Source organism: Dendronephthya gigantea, unplaced genomic scaffold (assembly GCF_004324835.1).
Source record: "Dendronephthya gigantea isolate DGI-Jeju-01 unplaced genomic scaffold, DenGig_1.0 000237F, whole genome shotgun sequence".
Classification (NCBI taxonomy): domain Eukaryota; kingdom Metazoa; phylum Cnidaria; class Anthozoa; order Malacalcyonacea; family Nephtheidae; genus Dendronephthya; species Dendronephthya gigantea.
Window position 1 is genome coordinate 90202 of NW_021163247.1, and position 18699 is coordinate 108900.

The window sequence follows — 18699 nt, forward strand, 5'->3', positions numbered from 1 at the left end:
CTCCAATTCCCCTATGATCTTAGGAATCGTGAAACTGACTTATACTACCACAACCAAAGAAGGAATTTCTTAAAAGAAGTTTCAAATATAATGGAGCTATCCATTGGAATAATTTGCCTATTGATACAAAAAACGCTGATTCAGTTCATTTCTTTAAGAGAATTATAAAATCTACGGCGAGATGAAGCTTATTTTTTTCCTTCATGATACTTACTAATTATTTTTTTTTGCATGTTTATATCCTTTCCGCTTGTAATTTTTTGTATTTTTATTTAACCATTAATCTATCTTTTAACACGCCCATCATGAAAAACAAGTATGTTGATGAGGCTAGCGTGTCTAAATAAAGTTTTATGTATCTATATATGTAGCAATTTTAGAGCTGCGTAACACTGATCACATAACTGGATCATAAATGCATCAATATCAAATAATTTGATGTCAATTTTTCAACCTAGATCAATATTTTTCACCACTAATCTTACGAACAGTCGAAATCTCATCCGGTACAGTCTTGCTGATGGAACTGATCAAACTCTTTACTCTGGTGTTCCTGGAATAGGCACTCACCTTGCGCTCGATACCGTGAATAAAACCGTATACTGGATTCTACTTACTTCTGAGGAAAATTACAAGATTTTAAAAACAACATACGATGGTCAGACTACACAGATAGGAACAGATCAATCAGGAAGTATTGCAACAGTGGACATTGCAAATGGAAATGGATATTATTATATTCTCGATAAAACAACAACATCAAAAATTATTAAATATAATAAATCGTCAGATGAAGTGGCTACTACGATTTCACTTTCAACTGAAGCCACAAGAATTATTGTTGTATCTGGTAAGTTCCCGCAGAAATTCATTGTATATGATTTTGAGTTCTTTTTCGACTAATTTTGATAGAATGATAGTATATGATTTTTGCACGCTTGTGCAAGTATTTTTGGCATTTAAAAACGAGTTTCGCTTACCTCTAGCTTTCGTTGTTTCGGAAATTAGAAGCTATTTACTCGATCTAATGTAAAATTCTATAATTTTTCGTATACGTGCAACTATATGTGTTCGAAAATAACGGTTGCGTGACGAGTAGGTATATCTAGAGGAATAAAATTATAATATTTCAGGTAATTTCCAAATTTTGAGCAAATTGCGTTTCCAAAACGAAGCATGAGATGATTTTTAGGCTCTAAAATAAGCATGCAATCATGGAAGTTTTCATGCGCTTGTTTTGTTTCATAAACGGACTTTTTTTAATAACCTCAAAATTATCTTTCGTTTCGCTCAATCTCGGGTAACTGGGCTCATGTAAACAGTACCTGAGTTGTTTTTTTCCTTTAGATAACGACCACTGTGCTTTGAATAATTCCTGTCCTGCAAACTCAACATGTACGAACTCTCCTGGCACCATTGTATGTTCATGTGACACTGGATTCACTGGAAATCAAACATATTGCAAAGGTATACAGAAAGTGGAAGTTGGAATGCACCAGACAATACCGATTATAATGGCAATTCTATCAGCTAGCCTATTTTTAGAAGAATTCTCTATATGAGTGTCCATTTGACGACAAGTCTTACTGACTTACCTTACCCTGATTTCTACTGAGTCAGTGTGACTTACTTTACCCTGATTTCAAATAATATATAATAGAGGTATTATTGAAATATGTACAGGTATAAACACACAGCTCTTGTTGTTTTTGGTAACAAAAATGAGTCAGTTGCACCCCCACGCATGATTGTTAACACCTTACAATAATTGCCTAAAGTTTTACTAGTTTATGCAACTTGTTGACACTCAAATCCATGAGCAGCACAACATTTTCAGCCATGATTTAATTAATCAGGAACATATTGATTGTTTTTAGAGTTGACCAGAAGTAATTTCGTTATTTCTTATAAATTATCGCATTTTTGTCCAAACTTCCTAGATATCGATGAGTGTTTAAATAGTCCTTGTGGATACAATACAAACTGCACAAACACCTTTGGTTCTTACATTTGTACATGTCAAACAGGATATGAGGGAAATGGAACAAATTGTACAGGTACAGCACCAGTTTCTGTGGAGATTCATTTAACATAATACTCAGCCGCACCTTTACGATTTTTAAGATTATGTGACACTTCACTCCATGTAGAATAAAGATCATTAATGGTCTTAACTTCAATGAACAACAGCAGCCTTTGTGGCTCATAGGCAAGAGTATGAAATCAGCATCGCAACACTGAGACTCATCTTTCTTTGAAGCAATGTAGCGTGATTAATGGATAAACTTGCGATCTAGGTAACAAGAAGGAAATAAATCACCACAGCTAGAAAGAGCATACCGAAATTTGTATACTTATTTACAAAATAGTATGCAAACTGATTGCCAACTTTGCATGGCTATATTTTCCGTACTTTACAATATTTTGCAGCTAAACTTTTTAATTTTACTAAATTTAGTACGCACTTTTCGGAAATTACCTTTTTGTCGCCTAAATCAAAAGTTGGTCTATTATGCAAAAGGTCCATTAATAAACCGAAATGATCAGCCGAATAAATTATTATCCACACCTGTGACTAACATATGTAATTGTTGGTTCGTAAATACTTGCAAACATGAGAAATAATTAGGATTATTCAAATAAAATTGTAACTACGTATTACGCAACTTGTGGTTAGAGCATTTTCATGAGTGAAGTGATCAAGACATTAACATCTCAAAGCTGTTCCTGAATGAAAACAAACTATTTTTTAAGTCGTCCGAACACTGGCGTTACCTTAAGACGAGTGATTAATCAAAATCTAACAGACTTGTTTGACAATTTTATGACATCAATTTCTGTATAACAGGTTATATTATATGGCTTTTCTAAATCCTCTATTCTGATTGGTTGACGAGCAGTCCGTAAAAACCCATATCCGTACCGTGGTGCGTATATTCCCTATTTGGACCAGTATCCCGGATGTCTCATGCAGTTCAGCCATATAATAAACAGATTATTGCCCTCGCTTGTTCGATCTGTTCTATGGAATATCAGACCGAGGCCAATCACACCTCACGGTCATTCAATAATCAGTTAATATCCAGATAAATTTGTATAATTCCAGGACTGGATTATCTGACATCGTGTGATTGATGGAGTGTAGGCTGAGAATAGATTTAGTAGAGTAATATTTAAAGAAAGCGATTAAAAATTTCGTTCTTTTTTCCCTTTTAAAGATATTGATGAATGTTTGGCTAACCCATGTGGTTTCAACGCAAACTGTACAAACACTGGTGGTTCGTATCTTTGTGAATGCATATCCGGGTATGAAGGAAATGGAACAAATTGTACAGGTAACATCTGGTTATCAATTAATATTTTCCATTTATAGGCATTTCCAGGCGTTCGGTTTATTGCCACTTTTTTTCTTTAAAAAGCTTATGTGCAAGTTGTTCTTCTTTAACATTTATTCACATGATTCCTGAACACCTATATTTCTAAACCAAGCCGAAAATCTTAAAAAACAAGAAAAATGGTATTCATATTGCACTGAGTCGTATAAAAACAGAAAGTACTTTGCAATTATTTTTGCATTAGATTAACCCTTAGATGGAACTCGCGACCACCTGCTAAGTGGCATTCACGATCACAAATTTTTATTATATTCGATATATATTTTATCGGCCTTCCAAAACTAGCCTGCACGCGCGCTGACACGTCTAAAGCCGGTTTTCCACTAGCGATATTTTTCGCGCGAAGCGACATTTTACTTTTGTTCCAGAGCTCTCAACTGCAACCATCTGGAACAACTTGCTCAAATACAAAAGAATAAAGTCGCTTCGCGCGAAAAATATCGCTAGTGGAAAACAGGCTTAACCGGTAAAGGCGATTCTCCATTACCACCCGCTTCATGCGCGGAGGCAAGCGGCTTTTGAAAGTCTGCCCATGCTACTGTGTCGAGTCATAAAAACAGGTCGGCGTTAGATCATATCGAACTAACGTACATGACGTCATAAATTTTGCAATAACGGAAGTATAATAACAGAAGTCTTACATGAAGTCTTTCTAGAGCTGGTAGCCTGGTTCATAAAAATTATAAAATAAAAATGGGGATGAATGATGATACATTTATACATTTATAAATGTACACGAAAGTGTAAATGTCTGTTACCCTCATACCCAGTATAGGAGTGATAATATACTTATGTAATAGTATCTCTGGCTTTACCTTAATTACGGTTAGGGTTAGATTTATTGAAAATTTTATGACGTCATGTACGTTAATTCGATATGATCTAACGCCGACCTTAAAAACAAAGCGCGCGTACGTAACAAAGCCCTCACGGGCGTAGAGGACGTAATGGAGAATCGGATTTATACGTTTCCATATTAGTACAACATTTCATTACGTCCTGGGCCATCAATTGTTTAAATATGTCGGATAGTCCACACTGATTAGCAAATAATTGCGATTTTGTAAATCCGATTCCGATTCGACACCAGCCATGCAATGAGGACGCACTGCCCAAGTGCACTGCGCACGTTTATATGCGCCCAAGCTATCTTAAAGCAACTTGTATTTTTACAGATATTAATGAATGTCTCGCAAACCCTTGCGATTTTAATGCGAATTGCACCAATGACGATGGTTTGTATGACTGCACTTGTCATGTGGGATACGAAGGCAATGGCACAATTTGTTCAGGTAAATCATTTTAAAACTTGATAAAAAATCAATGCTGGCAAATGTTATATAGAACAGGGAAGTCTGTACAAAAATCACAAAGAGGTTGCGGTGACCTTCTGCCTTCTGATGCGTTTTTTGATAATCTCTAGAGCTTCTCTTTCCTGTCAGCAAATTCCCCGTACCGTTATAAAAATTTAGGGTTGTCACCGTATACGCATCTCAAATTATCTCTGAACAAAACTTAAAGTGGCAACAGAAATACTTCTTTAAATATAACTTCAATATGATTAGTCTTTTGTTACAGAAGTGCCGGAACATAGGTGTTAAGTACAATAAAGGGATCAAATCTCTCGTGTGTCCTGAAGCAGGACGTCCGTTGATTATTTTAGTATGTGTTTGTATAGATAGAAGGAAAAAATATGCATTATTGCCGTATTAATACTGTTAAGTGCAGTTATTTTTAGTAAAATACACCAATGATGCATAGCTATATATGCCTAAAAAGTTGACAAATTTATCTTAATGCATCCCCACGTGTTCTATGTCTTTAATGTTCTATTTACGCGAGGTAGGAGATCTTTTACAAGGTTTTACTAAAGTTCAATAATGTTCAGTTTCTTTTCTGGATTCTCTACTCTTCACTTGATCTTCTGATCTTCGTCGTTTTTGAGTTCTTGTCTTGGTTGTCCGTTCTGTCAGGTTGAGGTTCCTAACGTTTCATATGCTTTTTACTAAGCTAGTCCATTGAAGGTTGGGGTGTTGTGCACGCCCTTTTATATTCACGGTTGAGGGACAACTGTAAACGTCATCAACCAGAGTGGGCTGATCCTTATCCAACCAATCAGCGTTGTTAGTTAGAAATGTGGGTTGGTCTTAGAAGCTCGTTCCAGCTCTCATATCTTGTTTGTATAAGGCGTTGACGCACTAGTCGAGTTGGTCTTTAGCTCTATTGATCAATACTTTCTAATGTTCACAACTTAAAATATTTATCATCAATAAGCATTAAAATTATCAAACATTGTTTTTGTGAACCTTATTTTATAACTTAACTATTTATACTACTATTTTACTCAAATTAAACTTTCTCTGACGTAATCCTTAAAATGCTCGACCGCGCATATTAAAAACACATTTGATTGACATAAGAGCTTCACAGCTGCCTCGAGCATGCATATTTTCAATTATGACAGTTAAACTTGGCAACGACATACGACTGTTGATCCAGATGCGCACGTTCTGACAGGATGATTGATATTTTTACCTTACTACTTTATTCAATCCCACGAAATGTCATGCATGAAAGGAAATGTGATTAATGGTTGCGAATGGGCCGAAATCATATTTACTCAGGCATCTTGTGGCAAAAATTAATCACTAATCCCTGTCATGCTCTTGCTACTTCTATTTCTATGGCTATTTTCATATGCGTATCTCAATCACTATGAAGCCTTGCGTAACACACGCATGCATGTTAAGGCAGGCGCACATTAGAGCTATACATGTGCTTAACAAAAAGTCATTCGTGGCCACTGGCGTAATCCATCCAGTTGCTCTCGTGCGCGGGCGACTGTTCCGGCGACTTTGGTAGTATACGCGCACGAGAGCAAGTGGCTTACGCCAATAGCCATGCACGACTGACTTTTTGCCAAGCGCGTAGTTCTAGCGTGCGCCGGCCTTCGCGTACATTCAGTAATAATTCAGCCACCATATTAGTCGTAAACCAGACGAAAACTAAAGTAAAAAACAAACTCCGTACAAACAGGATATCTTAATTAATTGAGAGTCAAAATATGAATCAAACAAGACACAGGTTGAGATTGTAAATTTTCGACTTTTTTTCAAAGTAATCTTCGGACAGAATGAAATACAATAGTTTACAACGCATAGGATACTATCATTAGAGACGCCGTTTCGGAGTAAGAATAGTCCAGCAATTTGTTGAAGATGTAAGCGAAGAGATCGAAGCTCGAACTATACAAACAGTGAAACATGATGAAGAGTGAATAGAAGTAGAGTAGAAAAAGAGACATTGGGAGGGGAGAAGGATGATAGAGGAAAAACAATTCAAAACAGTTTCATTATCGCAGAAGCCACTTTTAATGTGAAAAGTAGCGTTAAGTTAATAAGTAACTGCTGAAATGCCTGTATTTTCTACACCTTGTGTTACATTGTTTCTCAGATGTCAATGAATGTGAAATGGATCCATGTGGTTTTAATTCCAACTGCACAAACACTAATGGCTCGTTTATGTGTGAATGCCAAACTGGGTTTGAAGGAAGTGGAGTAAATTGTACCGGTAAGACTTTATTCGCTAGATATGTTAAAGGTTTTGATGTACGGGAGTAGATTACCCCCCCCCATATACGGATGAAAGGGATGCCGCCAATGACGTCACAATGGGTGTGCATGGGGATGCCACGTGAACATTATGTGGGGATACATGATAGTTTCGCGTGAACATCATAGATGATGCATTTTGCGTTTAATGACGTCATACTAAATGTACACGGGAGTTTCACGTGTACATTATGCGTTTGATGTGTGTAGTGTTTATAGGGTATGATATAGGAATCAAGATCAGATTTTAGTATGGATTATTTATTATTTCGATTTGTTGAAAAGTTATGGTACAGTTCGATTTTTTTGTGAAATAATTTTTATTAATATAATTTAGGTACTCTACGACTATTAAATAGATAGTGATTTAGGATACGATTAACTATTGTTCTAAAGTCACTTAAACTTACGGTTCGTTGTATTTTGATGAAATGTGCGATCATCAATAAGTAAAAATTAATGTTTGAGGGAAATAAGAACGAGTTTAGTAGAAACATCTGATCACGTCTTAGCATGCAGTCGGTGACTTCTATCCACCAATTATTATCATAACTCATCGGCCATGACGTTTCGCCAATGTACACGCTGTACCCGATTGGTTCTTTGACGTTCACATAGTAGCCATATTTCTTTTGTCGCATAAGCGGTTTGTTTGAGTATACGCGGAACACTTTACCCTTCCTACCGAAATTATATTCACGTTTTGTACAGAATCCAACTTTGAGACTTGAAGATTTCATCATGTATCGGAAACTCAGTCACCCACATTAGATTTTCAGTTATTTGTTTTTCAGTGTCAAAGTTATTCTGAGTCTTCGATAACGTTAGGAGTACAGTTTTAACGACGAGATCTTTTAGAGTCTGCACACGCTCCATCGCCAAGGGTTATGTACAACTGAACCGCATTTTATTAAGTGACTGTTGATATTGTACAACATCACATGCGTAATGAATACATTAACATATCATGTGAGCATTGTATACAGGATTTGAATAATTAAACAATGTATACGTATACAGATAGATTAACAATGTACACGTGTACGACGTTGACGCGATGTTCGCGTTAACATTTCACGTGAACATTGTATACGGTATGCGTGTTGTATGCGTATACAGATAAATAGATCATGTATATGTATACGACGCTGATCTGATGTACGCGTTAACATTTCGACGATGCTCGTTTGCAATGGTTTCCTTAAGAAAGGTTTAGTAAACCATTTGGCTAAGTTTAGATTCTAATCTTCATCATCATCATCGTCATCATCATCACTGCCTTTATTTTTTTTCACATCTTCAATCTCGTGGTCGTTTAAAAGCCTTTTAATGAGGAACTTTCTCTTATCAACTGCAGCTTCTATTGCTTCTTCTGGGTCAAAATCATCATTTTGAATAAACGCATCTTTTGTGTGCATTATTTTCTTATGTACTGGATCTTTCTTTATTTGTCTCATCCACAAAAGGCGCTCTAAGTAGATATTTTCTAATTCTTTCTGGAGTCTAGGCATAACATTGAAGTAAGCTTTCTCTTTAGCGGTATGCTCATCGAAACCACTGCTTATAAGACTTTCTTCCATTTCCTCAAAAGCTGTGTTACTTCTTTGTTTTGCTTCTTCTATTAACGGTATCCAGGGGTCCATTTCTTCTTCAGATTCTGAGTCAGACACCGTCGAACTTCCAGACTGCTGAGTGGAAGTGGTCGAGACATCATCTTGGAAATCTCTTTCTTGACTGTCCGAGTCTGTTTGAGACATGTTTCTTTCTTGTTCTCGTAGTGGACAGTAATCCCGTTCGTGTCTGCGCTGATTGTAATCGCGGCTAAAATATCTTCCGCAAAATTGACAGCTCATTCCCTTACCACTGGAGGAGTGGGAATGCCTTGTTATCGAGCAGTAATGCAGTTTTATGATCAAATGAACATGTGCTCATGAGCAGTTATGAGCATGTGCTCATCTGCTCATCGCATAAAACTGTACCCGGTTCATAGAGATTTTTTAAGCCCAAACTCCTATAGTTAAGAATGCGAGAATGTGCTCATAACTGCTCATGAGCACATGCTCATCGGTCCATCGGCCAAAATCATGGGTACTCGATTTTTGAATATATTGATATTGATTCAGTGTCTTTTTCAACCTTTGCATGATATAGCAACTTCAAGTGCTCGAGCTAAACACTATTTGTCAGTGCAATTAATACGAATAATTGATCGCTTGCTGATCAAGTAAATTGATCTCATATCGTTTCTTTCCGGTGCCTCCGTTGGGCATCTCAACGTTTCACAATATTAACATTTACTGAGTCGTTTAATCTGAATCCCCGATTAGATTAAATAACTCGTTCAATTTAAAATGAACTTTAATTTTTCACTAGATATAAAGTGTAAAGGGTAATTATTCACTTATTTTGATAAAGCTCTGGCATAAAATTTGCAGAGGAAGGGTCACGCATGCGCAAGCGTTTACCCGGCGTCTCAGCGATATAAAACCCCGCGTTAGTGCAATCAAAATGCACAAGTACACACGCATCAATTGGAAAACCACGTTCCGTACGGATCATAGACAAGAATTGAAGCGAAGAGTGCTTTATTTGCTGTAAAAATGAAAGTAGCTGACTTAATCTTTTACTGGGGGGAAGATGCCGTGCACCCAATTATCTACATGACCTTATCCAGCTTTGAAAACAAAATCTTATCCACGCTGGTAAAAGACGAAAACGAATGGAAGATTGTTTTTGATGAAAGACAAACATTTACAAATAAAGAGTTTGTTCGAAAGTTATGCTGTGCATGCGTAGATCACGGATACGTTGATCTCAAATATTGGGTTTTTAAGCACTATGTTGACAAGATAGACATTCATGTACTAAGTGATAAACGCTCATGATTTTAAAAAATAGCATAATCAAGCATTTACAGATGGAGAAATTATAAAAAAGGTTTGGCACAGGTGTATATTCCAAGGATTTATTGACGATAAATAATATACTGATGATGGGAATCTTGTTGATAAAATTGTGTTTGTCATTTTTACTCTTAACGTTAACGCCGGGTAAACGCTTGCGCATGCGTGACCCTTCCTCTGCAAATTTTATGCCAGAGCTTTATCAAAATAAGTGAATAATTACCCTTTACACTTTATATCTAGTGAGAAATTAAAGTTCATTTTAAATTGAACGAGTTATTCAATCTAATCGGGGATTCAGATTAAACGACTCAGTAAATGTTAATATTGTGAAACGTTGAGATGCCCAACGGAGGCACCGGAAAGAAACGATATGAGATCAATTTACTTGATCAGCAAGCGATCAATTATTCGTATTAATTACACTGACAAAATGTGTTTAGCTCGAGCACTTGAAGTTGCTATATCAAAGGTTGAAAAAGACACTGAATCAATATCAATATATTCAAAAATCGAGTACCCATGATTTTGGCCGATGGACCGATGAGCATGTGCTCATGAGCAGTTATGAGCACATTCTCGCATTCTTAACTATAGGAGTTTGGGCCTAAAAAATCTCTATGAACCGGGTAAGTTTTATGCGATGAGCAGGAGCACATGCTCATAACTGCTCATGACACATGCTCATTTGCTCATAAAACTGCATTACTGCTCGATAACAAGGCATTCCCACTCCTCCAGTGGTAAGGGAATGAGCTGTCAATTTTGCGGAAGATTTTAGCCGCGTTACAATCAGCGCAGACACGAACGGGATTACTGTCCACTACGAGAACAAGAAAGAAACATGTCTCAAACAGACTCGGACAGTCAAGAAAGAGATTTCCAAGATGATGTCTCGACCACTTCCACTCAGCAGTCTGGAAGTTCGACGGTGTCTGACTCAGAATCTGAAGAAGAAATGGACCCCTGGATACCGTTAATAGAAGAAGCAAAACAAAGAAGTAACACAGCTTTTGAGGAAATGGAAGAAAGTCTTATAAGCAGTGGTTTCGATGAGCATACCGCTAAAGAGAAAGCTTACTTCAATGTTATGCCTAGACTCCAGAAAGAATTAGAAAATATCTACTTAGAGCGCCTTTTATGGATGAGACAAATAAAGAAAGATCCAGTACATAAGAAAATAATGCACACAAAAGATGCGTTTATTCAAAATGATGATTTTGACCCAGAAGAAGCAATAGAAGCTGCAGTTGATAAGAGAAAGTTCCTTATTAAAAGGCTTTTAAACGACCACGAGATTGAAGATGTGAAAAAAAATAAAGGCAGTAATGATGATGACGATAATGATGATTAGAATCTAAACTTAGCCAAATGGTTTACTAAACCTTTCTTAAGGAAACCATTGCAAACGAGCATCGTCGAAATGTTAACGCGTACATCAGATCAGCGTCGTATACATATACATGATCTATTTATCTGTATACGCATACAACACGCATACCGTATACAATGTTCACGTGAAATGTTAACGCGAACATCGCGTCAACGTCGTACACGTGTACATTGTTAATCTATCTGTATACGTATACATTGTTTAATTATTCAAATCCTGTATACAATGCTCACATGATATGTTAATGTATTCATTACGCATGTGATGTTGTACAATATCAACAGTCACTTAATAAAATGCGGTTCAGTTGTACATAACCCTTGGCGATGGAGCGTGTGCAGACTCTAAAAGATCTCGTCGTTAAAACTGTACTCCTAACGTTATCGAAGACTCAGAATAACTTTGACACTGAAAAACAAATAACTGAAAAGCTAATGTGGGTGACTGAGTTGCTGATGGATGATGAAATCTTCAAGTCTCAAAGTTGGATTCTGTACAAAACGTGAATATAATTTCGGTAGGAAGGGTAAAGTGTTCCGCGTATACTCAAACAAACCGCTTATGCGACAAAAGAAATATGGCTACTATGTGAACGTCAAAGAACCAATCGGGTACAGCGTGTACATTGGCGAAACGTCATGGCCGATGAGTTATGATAATAATTGGTGGATAGAAGTCACCGACTGCATGCTAAGACGTGATCAGATGTTTCTACTAAACTCGTTCTTATTTCCCTCAAACATTAATTTTTACTTATTGATGATCGCACATTTCATCAAAATACAACGAACCGTAAGTTTAAGTGACTTTAGAACAATAGTTAATCGTATCCTAAATCACTATCTATTTAATAGTCGTAGAGTACCTAAATTATATTAATAAAAATTATTTCACAAAAAAATCGAACTGTACCATAACTTTTCAACAAATCGAAATAATAAATAATCCATACTAAAATCTGATCTTGATTCCTATATCATACCCTATAAACACTACACACATCAAACGCATAATGTACACGTGAAACTCCCGTGTACATTTAGTATGTATGTATGTATGTATGTAAAACCTTCTTTAATGACGCTAGCCTTATCAACAAAAGTTGGTTTCCATAAGGGGCGTCCAAAACACAATAGAACATTTACAAAAGATAATAATATATCTACATAGCTATTTACAAAAGAGAAATATATAAGTAAGAAAATAGATTAAGTTGGTGTGATCCGGCCGTATGCTAAGATCTATACATGATTGAATCTTAATTCTATTTAACAATTCATTTGCTTTACAATATTTTTGAAAGAATAAATAGATTGCGCTTCCTTAGCTTCTTGCGAAAGATTATTCCAAAGTTTAGCACCACTGTACTTAAAACTTTTTTTCAGAAATTCTCGTCTCGGTTTTGGAAGAGCCAAATCAATGTGACAGTTTCTGAGGTCATAATTATTTTGCAAAAGATTCCTCCTGATGAATAATTCTTTCAAATTAGGTGCGGTATAATCATTCAAAATTTTATATAATAATGCTGCCTTGGTCATACTTCGTCTGGAATCTAAATTTTCCCAGTCAAGTGCCCGAAGAATATCTGCAGACCTAATTTCATAGCTAGCGCCAGCTATTATTCGAGCTGCCCGATTTTGAAATTTTTGCAGCTTATCTTTCAATGTCTTGTTGCAGGTATCCCAAAGGGGAGAGCAATAATCGAAATAAGGTTGTATCAAAGCTTTATAAATCGATTGCAACATGTTTCCAGGAACATAAGGCTTGACGCGTTTTAACGTTCCTATACCTGCCCCAACTTTTTTGCAAATCGTTTCAATGTGTTCTTCCCAACTTAATGTTTCATCAAGGGTAACGCCCAGACAAGAGATTGAATATACTCTGGGAATAGGTTTGCTATTTAGCATTACAGGAATATCATCATTGATCTTAAGAAGATTATGCTTTGATCCAACGTACATAACGTCATTAAACGCAAAATGACGTCATTAAACGCAAAATGCATCATCTATGATGTTCACGCGAAACTACACACCTAAAAATCTCACATCTTGTTGACAACTTGTTGGCTCAACAAGCTTGTAGCAAGCTTGTTGACAAGTTGTAACAAGCTTGTTGAGACAACAGGTTGTAGCAAGCTTGTTGACATCAAGCTTGCTACAACTTGTTGGCTTGCAGACTTGTAGCAAGTTGTTGGAACAACTTGTTCCAAGCTTGTCGACAACAAGCTGTACCAAGCTTGTTGGAGCAACTTGTTGACAAGTTGTTATAGTCATCAAGTTGTAACAACCCTGTCACAACAAGCTTGTACGAAGGCTGCGCGTGACAATGCTGTAACAAGACAGTTCCAACAAGTTGTAGCGACATTGTTAACGGCAAAAGTTTTCCGATAACAATAAAATCAATTTGAACTGGGCCAAATATGATTTTATTGATTATTGCCATTCATCAAATGGCAAACGCAAGATCAACGAGCTTTTAAACACTTTAACACTCTGCAACAAAGTTCATAACTTCTTTTAGTAATAAGATTTGAAAAGAATCCGAATTCCTTAAAAACATTACAGATGAACATTTCCTTGTTTCAAGGATATCTAAAACCGTTGAACCGTTGAGGAAGTGACGATTTCAACGGAGTAATCTCATTGGTTCAAACTCTGTTTAAACTATGTATAAGTGATCTTATTGGTTGAAATTACGTCAGTATATTTGCAAATTTCCCTGCTCTTTTCAACAGTTCACTGATTCACCTGGTCATTGAGCTATCTTTGTGCCAAAACCTTTGATTTTTTAAGCCTTTAAAAGTTTAATAAACGTTGAAATATCAGTTAAAACGGATGGGCAACTTAAAAAAGTTTGAAGAATACTACAGTTCGACGTTTTAATAAAGGTATGTGCGTTTAATTCATCCAAATATTTGATATGGCGTACACAACGCCGGCAACACAATTTATTATAGTACACAAGCTATAGCCTTTTAAAACTATATAGTTTTTAAAATATTTGTTGAATTTATTGCTTTTTATAAACATTGAACTGCTAGTTTCTGTGGATATTTATCAAAATCGAAACTTCGCCGGTTTTTTGTATTCAATAATTCAAATATTTTTAATGACGAGTAGGTGTGTGGTAAAGTGCAAAATTTCCTATTTTTAATATCTGTGCGTATGTTTTTAGCATGCTCTGATTAGAAATAATAATATATATTTACGTATTATGGTAATAAAGTATTTGTACATTACTTATTTGACATTAGACTTGGATGGCAAGCAAGACCCTCGCCACAGCAGACAGGATGGAGTTTCCTCAACGTATTTGCAAACCAGTTTCCTCAAAAATATTTGCATATTTTTTAAAGTAACTGATTTCTGAAGCCATTGTATATTATACTTTATAGGAATTTGATTATCAAACTGGAGCTAAACTGAGGTATTGGCCGGAAAGTCGTATCAAACAAAGTGAATTATAAGAAAGAGGTGCAGCTAGCTGTTGATTCTTGGGATGACGAAGTTAATTCAACAAGTGACTGAAATACTGGTATTATACAAGAATATTCATGCACCAGTTAATTTTTACCATATGAATGCAAAGAAACTTTTCTTACGAACTGATTATTAGGCTATATACTCAGAAAGGAAAATACATATGTTCTTGTACTGAGCCTTTAGTAATCTTGGTACTTCAAATGTGAAGTTTGTATTTAATTGCTAACCTTTGAATTTGTTTTTAAAATAATATGATTTTTACATCAAACTTTGTGTTGTTTGTTCTTTGTTTCACAATCTCCGGGAAAACACGCGTGTTTTAAAGCGAGATTTAATGCGCGGCCATGTTTGCAGCAAGCTTGTCGCGACAAGCTTGTAACGGCCTTGTTATAACAAGCTTGGAACAGCTCAAGTTCAACAAGCTTGTAGCAAGTTGTTGTCAGACTTGTAGCAAGCTTGTTGGCAACAACCTTGGTACAGCATTGTCACAACAAACTTGCTACAAGTCTGACAACAACTTGCTACACGTCCGTCACAACAACTTGGGACAAGCGGTGCCAATAAATCTTGCAACAAGCTTGTTGAAACGAGCTTGCGACAAGCTTGCTGCAGGCTTGTTACAACTCGTGCGTTTTTACGTGTGTATCATGTATCCCCACATAATGTTCACGTGGCATCCCCATGCACACCCATTGTGACGTCATTGGCGGCATCCCTTTCATCCGTATATGGGGGGTAATCTACTTACGGGTAAGGTTATTGCCATGTTTTTGCTTTCCGTTTTAAAGTAAGGCAAAACAATGCACTTCTTCACGTTTCGACGTAAAGACAGCAGCATATTTGCTACTTGATGCAGAGCTATTTACATATGCAGGATAAGCAAAAAATTATCTCATCACAATGAATTTATACAATATGTATAATTACAAGATATCGCCAAAACTGTATGAATTAAAGAATTCAATTTTTTTTTTCAGACATAGATGAATGTCAGTCATCCCCTTGTGGTTACAATGCAAATTGCACCAACATTGATGGTTCTTATGAGTGTGAGTGCCAGACTGGATATACAGGAAATGGAACAAACTGTACAGGTATATAATTATGAGCTAGGTGCATCGCCTTTACAATTTTGTAGTCAACATTTCATGCACAATGTGGAAAGAACTTCCCTGTGCGATCATGTTGTGTTTTCAGAGATATTTTTATATGATTAATTATTAAAAAAAGTTTCTTGCACTAAAATCATTCAGTATCTCCCTACAGATATCAATGAATGTCAAACAAATCCTTGTGATGGAAATGCAAATTGTACTAATAAAGATGGCTCGTATGTGTGTACCTGCCATGAAGGCTATTCTGGAAACAGCGCTAGCTGTACAGGTAAACCTTGGGATATACGAGAGTGTATCAGTACAATATACTTTAAGATTTTAGCAAAACTTGGTTGTTTCATTAAAAATCCGGAATTGCATTGTCCGAAGTGTTATGAAGAGTGTGCTATGCATACACCTTGCTAGCATTCCTATAACACTTTCTTGGTGTAAAAAGAGAAATACTCTACCTAAACAAATTAGTGTATGTTTACATTAAAACGGTGCAACGTTACTTAATTCTTTCATATTATACTTTACGATAGCGTTAATATACACCTATTTAGTGTTACCTTTTACAAAAATTTCACATAACATTGCGGTGCCCGCGCCAAGTTTGGCACCGCATTATATTCTGCCTGTGAGTTTGTTTGTTCGCATCAATACGTTTCCTTAATCGCCTAGTAAAATTCCTTGCACATGCTTGGAATTTATTCCTAATTTACTATTAATCTTGTTGTACGTTTGCCGAATTCCTTTTTTCGAGGAAATTTTTTTTTCCAATTTCAATCTCAAACTCTGATGATTGCGTGTATCTCTGGTTTATGCACCCAAGAAGGACAAAAATACCACCATTCGATTCAGCGTAAGAAATTATACTTACACATCTTAAGTTTATTACTAAACAAGAGTATTCGCAGCGATTTATGACGTTTGAAAGACAAACGAAATTTATTTGTTGACAAATTGCTCAAAATTGTTATGCTATACTTTACTATTGTTTCAATTTTTCCTCACTTCGATAGTATTTTGAGGCCAAAATATCTTATTTTAAAAGCTTTAAGCGCAATTTTGACCTTAATGTACCAACCAACCAGCGGCCGACAGGAGAATGTAGGTTGGTGATGTCGTTAGAAATGAGCGGACGTTTTATGACTTTTATCTCTAGGTGAGTATTGCGGGCACCGCATTTTAGTACTGTGTCTGGTTTCACATACGAAATAGGAGTTGAAATTTTTTAATTATGAGTGAATCGGCTACTTCATGTAATGCAAATTATAACGGATCAAAATGCTAATTGTGGATTAATGCCATCATGGATAGATATGTAAAAGACTGATGATTTTATTATGCATGATGCCATGAAAAAACAAACACATTTTCGGGTATTATGGGACCATCAGTCCGTTGCTACCCGGCGAGTGCTCGATCGGTATAATCGGTATTGCTCCTAAACGGTGTGTGCTTCGAAAGAACATCTCATATTACAACACGTCTGAAACAGTCAAACTTTCTGCTGGCTGTATCAAAAATTTAATATACATCCGTACGGAATAGTCGAAATATGGATATAAATCTGTGGATTAAGAAGCATTCTGTGCTGATGATGTGTTCATGTGGTCTAGTAAAGAATGGTTTTATAATTAAAGAAGTTAGTCAGGTATTTAATTAATATTGTTTGTGCTAATCTTTATATATATTCGCTTTTATAACTCGTCGCTCAAAATCACGATAATCACAGATGAATCACGGGCAATTTGTTCAATTTATATTGATTACTCTTATTTCTTTAAATTTTTCTCTAATCTTATTTCTTTTTTATATAACAGTAATATGAAAATAGGAGGGAATTTATAATGTTCAATTTTCCTTATGTTATTTTTTACACATGAAAGTATTGATGGGAAAGCCATAGCTTGACAGTCTTGTTTAAGTCTGACTCATACTCACTGAAAATCATTACATACAGTCATCAGTCACCTGGATTAACAATCAGTGGAATAAGATTTTTAAAATTTTGTGGTTTTCAATTAGCTGAAAATTAAGATTTGTTCAATATGAACTGACAAGAGTACTGTTGTTGCAAAATAATGTTTAGAAGAAAAGTGATGCAATTATTTTTTTCTGCTATTAGTTGACGCCTATACCACCTGCTTTGGTTGAGATGGACGGAGCAAAAAATAAATAAAAATAGACAAATATACTGTTGACATCCATTGATTTAGAAACAGACCAGGAATCATCTGACAAGAAAAAAAAGACAAACAACTTAATCACTACTGTGAAGTATGCACCACATTCAACACAACAGTCAACATGATAATTAACATGATATTCAGAAACACTATATGACTCATTTCTATCATTAAATTCAAATATTGTTTAAAACCCTTTCCAAACATTTATTAAAAAGATTAATGCACTAAATCTATCAATTGGAGTTTAAACTTTGTACATTGTAACAAGATAGACAAAATTAACCTAAGATGTGCCTAAAAAAAAGAGATTTTGTACCCACATTTTTATGGATAAAAATACGAAATGATAAAATTAGTAACAAAAAAGTTGGTACAAAATCTCTTTTTTGGGGCTATGTTAGGTTGATTTCATCTGTTTCGTTTCAAGGTATAAAGTTTCAACTCCATATGATCGATTTAGTCCATTATAATTCTTTTAATAAATGTTTGGAATGGCTTTTTACAAAATTTGAATTTCGAACGTTTGAATGATGGAAATGAGTCATATGGTGATTTTGAATATGGTGTTGATTATCCTGTTGAATCATGAATGTTGTGTCAAATGTGGTGCATACTTCACA

The 18699-nt window shown here is 35.7% G+C and overlaps 1 protein-coding gene and 1 long non-coding RNA gene across 2 annotated transcripts in view; both read left to right on the forward strand.

The window, feature by feature from the left end:
• The first annotated feature begins 13981 nt into the window (after positions 1–13981).
• Positions 13982–14766, forward strand: LOC114540519. The gene is made up of 3 exons (XR_003689074.1): positions 13982–14192; positions 14559–14613; positions 14700–14766. It is a non-coding gene; the product is annotated as an uncharacterized LOC114540519 (long non-coding RNA).
• A 749-nt stretch (positions 14767–15515) lies between these two features.
• Positions 15516–18699, forward strand: part of LOC114540503 (pro-epidermal growth factor-like) — a 31818-nt gene continuing 28634 nt past the window's right edge. Inside the window, exons 1-2 of the mRNA XM_028560636.1 lie at positions 15516–15537; positions 15765–15881. Of these exons, the coding sequence (XP_028416437.1) occupies positions 15516–15537; positions 15765–15881 (139 nt within the window). The remainder of the gene's footprint in view (positions 15538–15764; positions 15882–18699) is intronic.